The 5,848-nt window shown below is 36.8% G+C and overlaps 1 protein-coding gene across 3 annotated transcripts in view; it reads left to right on the top strand.

Annotated features, from left to right (window-relative positions):
* LOC106939388 (cyclin-D1-binding protein 1 homolog) overlaps window positions 1-2,695 on the top strand; it is a 7,300-nt gene extending 4,605 nt beyond the window's left edge. For 2 of the 3 annotated variants that reach the window (XM_015021767.1, XM_015021768.1), the window contains 4 exons: window positions 475-554; window positions 744-825; window positions 1,533-1,629; window positions 2,539-2,695. In XM_015021767.1, coding sequence (XP_014877253.1) covers window positions 475-554; window positions 744-825; window positions 1,533-1,629; window positions 2,539-2,671 — 392 coding nt within the window. In that variant the 3' untranslated portion in view covers window positions 2,672-2,695. Of the gene's footprint in view, window positions 1-177; window positions 238-474; window positions 555-743; window positions 826-1,532; window positions 1,630-2,538 lie in introns of all 3 variants that reach the window. The other variant, XM_015021766.1, reaches the window with a different exon arrangement.
* The last annotated feature ends 3,153 nt before the right edge of the window (window positions 2,696-5,848 follow it).

Here is a 5,848-nt window from a genome sequence, read left to right as displayed (position 1 = left end):
TTGCTGGTGAATAAAAGTATTAGATTGGTGAATATGTAAAATATCAAAAACAATTTAACTTGTATAGGTGGGCCTGTCTCTGCTTCTATTTATTATGTGTTTGATGCTTAGTACTGAAACATGTTCTTATGAGGCAGAATCAAGTAGAAAGAGTGTTTTCCGTATTGTTTCCTCTAGATGGAGAATCAGGTGAACAGAGTGGAGCATTCGATCGCTCCTTTTTCTGGGAATCTTTCAGTTGAGTTTTCTAATCAAATCTACATTTTCTAGACCCCATGTAGCTTAAAGTGACCTCCCATCTTCTGACTGTCCATGTTTTGTCACAATAAGATGAGATATACAATGCCAGTTGTTTCAGAATAGTGCTCATTTACGACATTTTATCATCACACATTATTGCTCATTACAATAAAGCATTTATTTTCTGTTAAATACTTTGAAAATGTTTCCACACTTTTCTTCACTTTTCCTCAGACCAGGCACTGGAGGCAATGTCTCAGGATATGACAAACCTGAACCTGGCCTCCTCAAAACCCCCGCAGCCATCTTTACAAGTCAGTTTGCTATTTTCAACACAAATAATCGTATCTGTACACAAAATTCTTCTTATTCATTCAGGCATCATCTAAAAGCATCTAATTGTTCTAAGTTGATAGTTTTAGGAATTCTGTTGATTTTCTGCATGTTGAACAGCCATATAAACATGTTATTGTCTCCTAAAAACAAACTTGCTTGTCTTGCAGGATGGAGAAAAACTGGTAGTGTCTGTTTTGAACAGCATACAGGCTCTGAGTGAAGTTTATGACCGCCTTCACAAAAGCCAAGGTGACTGTTAAACTGTATAAAGTCTGATTTTTATTAGCAAAACAAAGTAGATCTGAGTTACAAAAGAGCAGAGTTAGATAGTAACTAGTTATATTTACTCAATTAAATGTAAATATTTGAGTACATTTTTTGAAAAAAATGTGTTTTTAGGAGTAATTTTACTACGCTGTACTTGAGTAATTTTATTATATAGTATCTCTTCTCTTGAGTAAAATTTCTGTATTTTCTACCCACTGAATGAAAAACAAACATGTTTTAATCAAAAATTCACCAAACACAGACACACACCTGCAGTATTTGTTCAAGTTTTATATGGTTTTTATTGAAACAAATTGATTTGGAAAAATGTTCTTATGCCTGATTTCATTTTTTTTTTGTTACTTATATGAATTTTTGTTATTTTTGTCCCTAAAATACCAAAATTTTCACTTAACTTGATATTTTAGTTTGTCTGAATATGTAGTTATTAAATATTAAATGATTCATAATTTGATCAGTACCTGAGTAGACTTTTTTCCACATACTTTATTATTACTTGAGTCATTTCTTGGACAGCTGCTTTCTACTTGAGTAAAAATATGTTGAAACAGTGCTACTCTTACCTGATTACATTTCTTTGTTCTCTGCCTACCTCTGCTAAAGAGTGATTAATATTTGCGCCTGCTCTTTAAGTCTGGCTGAGTATTTCAGTCCTGTCTGTGCCTCAGGGGTGACGCTACGGCGACAGGTCAGGGATGCTACTGTGGAGGTCCTGGATGGCGTTTTACAGCTGGTGGAGGTCATAATCAGCTCACCACTGCAAAGGTGAACACATCACTGTCACACAGACATCATGGGAGGAATTACAAAGCAGTCAGCCTCCACAATCTCTGGCTGCTGTTTTCTTAAAGCTGTTTGCTTTTTTTCCACTGGATTCACAAATAAATTATACTAAACATATCATCCATCAAGTCCAGCAGATTGGAGGAATGTTCACCTATTTCTGCACTATAGTTGTCCTCTCTTCACCCAGAAGAGCAGACCATTCATGGCCAGAGAAATGTCAAAGGTTGTAGAAATCCCGTTATTTTTGCTTCAATTTTTAAAATTTCCCAACATGTTGCATCATGGTGAAAAATATTATTTTAGTCTTTGTCAAATTTGGCATATCACCGCTTCTCTGGGACACATCTCTGTACCTCTTGACAATTTCAGATTTTTCAAGGTTTCATAAAACTAATGTACTATTTTGGAACAGCAACTCAGCAATAGCACAGATTTCATTTACCTCTTTTTGAATATATCCTCCACAGAACACTGAGTCAAGTCAAGTTTATTTGTGTAGCAAGTCAGCTCTAAACAGCTGGGATTAGTCTTGATTTAAATGAACTCAGGGTTTCAGAGTTTGTTCCAGTTTTGTGGTGCATAAAAGCTGAATGCTCCTTCTCCATGTTTGGTTCTGGATCTGGAGATGCATAGCAGACCAGAACCAGAAGGTTAGCATAACAACAACTTTTGGTGCAAAGTCGTTCAGTGATTTATAAACAAACTACCAGAAGTATTTTAAAGTCAGCATTTAGACCCCTTTCAACTTGTTTGAATTCTGTTTGCATGCAGCCTGTCATTAGAAATATTATTTTTGCCAGGAAAACAAAACAGGAAGTTGTTGGATATCTTCCTCATATGCAGCTTCATCATGTCCCTCTATCTGCTCTTCTCTCTGCTGCCATTCAGCCTGACCCAGGAGCAGATCACGTCCACTAGAGGAGTTTGGTCTGCTTGTGATCGCTTTGCTCGGCTACCAAAAGGTAAGCAGAAACAAATAAGGCAAAACTCAGCTGATCAAAATGTTGATCAGCTTCATTAGCAATTGTCAAACAAAGTCGCCGGACAGCTGAATAGGAATCATTGTTGAAGAACCAGGTGATCAAAACTTAAATCTAGGCTGCAGTTAAGATGGTTTTATTTTTTATCAATATCTTCAAATATCCAAGGCAGAACATCAGTGGATAACAGACATCCGTGTCCAAAAGCAGCATAAAAATGGATCTGCAGGTTTAAACAGCAATCAAAGAGGAAAAATAATTCAAGCTTAAAGCGGTCAGCAAAAAGTAGACTTCCCCCATAAACCCACTCACTAAAGTCACCAGCTGATCTATAATCACTACTAACACCACATGATCCAGAGCTACGCCTATCCACCACAACCTTTTTTACTCGACACTGTGAATGTTTTTTGTTTGTGAATGTTTCACTTGCATTAACATCAGCATTGTTTTGACTGAATCCACGCTTCTAGTTTTCAGGTAGTTATATTTTATTTTGAGAGTAAAATATTTGCAAGTATGTATCAAGTTTTCCAATGTAACGATGTAGGAATAAGAGCATTTATTTAAATAAAAAACATTGACAAGCTGAAAAGGTTGTTACCACCACCAGGGAGAGAACTAAAACTCTCGAGGACCGACTTTGGACACCCCTGATCATAGACATTAATACTAGACGCCTCATGGAGCGCTGAGTCCTACGTTACTTCACCGCCATCTTCTATGTGGCAGTCCTGTGCTGTGTGGACTTATTTCAAATGTTTTACGAAACAAACTGGATTCACTGGCATCACCTTTCACAGGTAAGGATGAAAGATCAGAATTACTTGAATTTGCAGCCAGAAATTCGCTTCTAAACAACCGAGAAATATTTCCTATGTAGTTAAATTGGCCCGATGTAACTGCTGATTGTTAGTGTAGCAGCTAACGTTTTCACACTGTTTTCTAGTGAGATAGAGCTGATTTAAGGGCAAATATTGTGCATATATTATGTTATATTGGAAGTCCATTAAAGACCAGAGGATTTAGTGAGGAAAGATCAGTCAGGATCAGAGCTGGAGCTGCTGTTCTTCAGTCTGTTTCCCAGCTCAGCCTCTTCATGTCGGCATTTAGCTATAAAGATGCTACGAGTCAGAGCCCAACATGCTGAAAATGTATTTCTGAATGTGAAGGAAACATGTATGTATTTTCTATTACACTTTTGGATAATTTCTCTTTTATCCTTGGCTTTAGCCTATGAACCAGGACGTCTCAGAAGTCATTGAGTTCTCCCAGTGTGACCAGCAGACTGAAGCCCTGCCTGTGGCCAGCGTTCCCAGTATAATAAATAAATGTTTTATTCTTTCACTTTTGGGTATTTTTAAATATCTCAATTTGAAGTATTAGTGTATTAATACAGCTTATGTAATGAAATAAGAATAATTTATTCTGTTAGAATTATTTTCACTCTTTGCTAGTTGACATTCTGTAATAAATATTTTTTCTCTGGAAAAAAGTAAGAAAAATATGTAGTTTAATGTTTGACAATGACTGATTTATAAATCAAGTCACTTTTCAATAACATATAAAAAAAAAATAAATACAAGAAAATTATTTGTTTCTTGTCTTGAAATGTTAAATGTACATTAAATTATGGAATCATGTAAATATATTCTTTAAACAATGTAAAAGTGTCNGTATCTAAACAACATTTGAATTTTAGTTTTACTTCTCAACATGTTGCTTACTTAGAAAAACACACGTTTGATGTGCATTACTAGTCATTTTTGGTCTTGCAACTGCAATATGGTTTAAAAACCTTTTAAACCACATTTTATATTACATTTCACTGCAACATTGCTGACCCCCAAAAAATTGGTCTTAAGAAATATTCCTTTTTATGGTCCCCCCAATAATGAGATGGTATTTACGCCCTTAGAAGTGTGCCAAACAGCTTCTAAATATCCAGAGTACTTTGAAAAAAGAAAAAAACAACAACTAAACAGATCAAAATACCTTGATTTTTTTTTTAAAGTCTTCATCAGTAAAAATTTGTAGCTGCTGAGTTTGCTGGAAAATAGAAGTACCGTATTTTCCCCACTATAAGGCGCACCTAAAAACCTTCAATTTCCTCAAAAGCCGACAGTGTGCCTTATATATGGACCAATATTGAGCAACAACAGGTCTAGCAACTACGGTAAGCAGCCGCCGACTTCATTTTCACCCGTAGAAGAAGAAGCGCGCGGTGCATGCTGGGATAGTTGTCAGAACGCTGGTTTGTAATCTATTAATAAAGTTTGACTGACCTATCTACCTACCGACCGTCTAGAATCAGGTCATCTGCAGGTCATTTAGCACCACGTTCTCCACGAAGATGCTGTGCACGAACGGAGAAGGGTGACCATCGCCCGGCCCAGTGGAGGAAGGTTCTCCTCGCCGACCGGAGTCGGACTGTTTTGTTGACATTCCCTTTAGTGCAGCTCCATCTAGTGGATGCATAACGTAACTCCAGCCTCTACTGTAGCATCTATTCTATGCGCCTTATAATGCGGTGCGCCTTATATATGAAAAAAGTTTTAAAATAGGCCATTCATTGAAGGTGCGCCTTTTAGTGCGGAAAATACGGTAATTTGGTGAACATGTAAAATATCAAAAACAATTTAACTTGTATGGGTGGGCCTGTCTCTGCTTCTATTTATTATGTGTTTGATGCTTAGTACTGACACATGTTCTCATGAGGCAGAATCAAGTAGAAAGAGTGTTTCCTGTATTGTTTCCTCTAGATGGAGAATCAAGTGATCACGGTGGAGCATTCGATGTCTCCATGATCTGGGAAAGTTTGAGTTGAGTTTTCTAATCAAATCTACATTTTCTAGACCCCATGTAGCTTAAAGTGACCTCCCATCTTCTGACTGGCCATCTTTTGTCACAATAAGATGAGATATACAATGCCAGTTGTTTCAGAATAGTGCTCATTTACGACATTTTATCATCACACATTATTACTCATTACAATAAAGCATTTATTTTCTGTTAAATACTTTGAAAATGTTTCCACACTTTTCTTCACTTTTCCTCAGACCAGGCACTGGAGGCAATGTCTCAGGATATGACAAACCTGAACCTGGCCTCCTCAAAACCCCCGCAGCCATCTTTACAAGTCAGTTTGCTATTTTCAACACAAATAATCGTATCTGTACACAAAATTCTGCTTATTCATTCAGGCATCATCTAAAAGC

This window comes from Poecilia latipinna, unplaced genomic scaffold (genome assembly GCF_001443285.1).
Source record: "Poecilia latipinna isolate Pla-1442-1.1 unplaced genomic scaffold, P_latipinna-1.0 Scaffold2853, whole genome shotgun sequence".
NCBI classification, from domain to species: domain Eukaryota; kingdom Metazoa; phylum Chordata; class Actinopteri; order Cyprinodontiformes; family Poeciliidae; genus Poecilia; species Poecilia latipinna.
The sequence above is the reverse complement of the archived record's forward strand: the minus strand, read 5'-3'. Positions and strand labels throughout refer to the sequence as shown.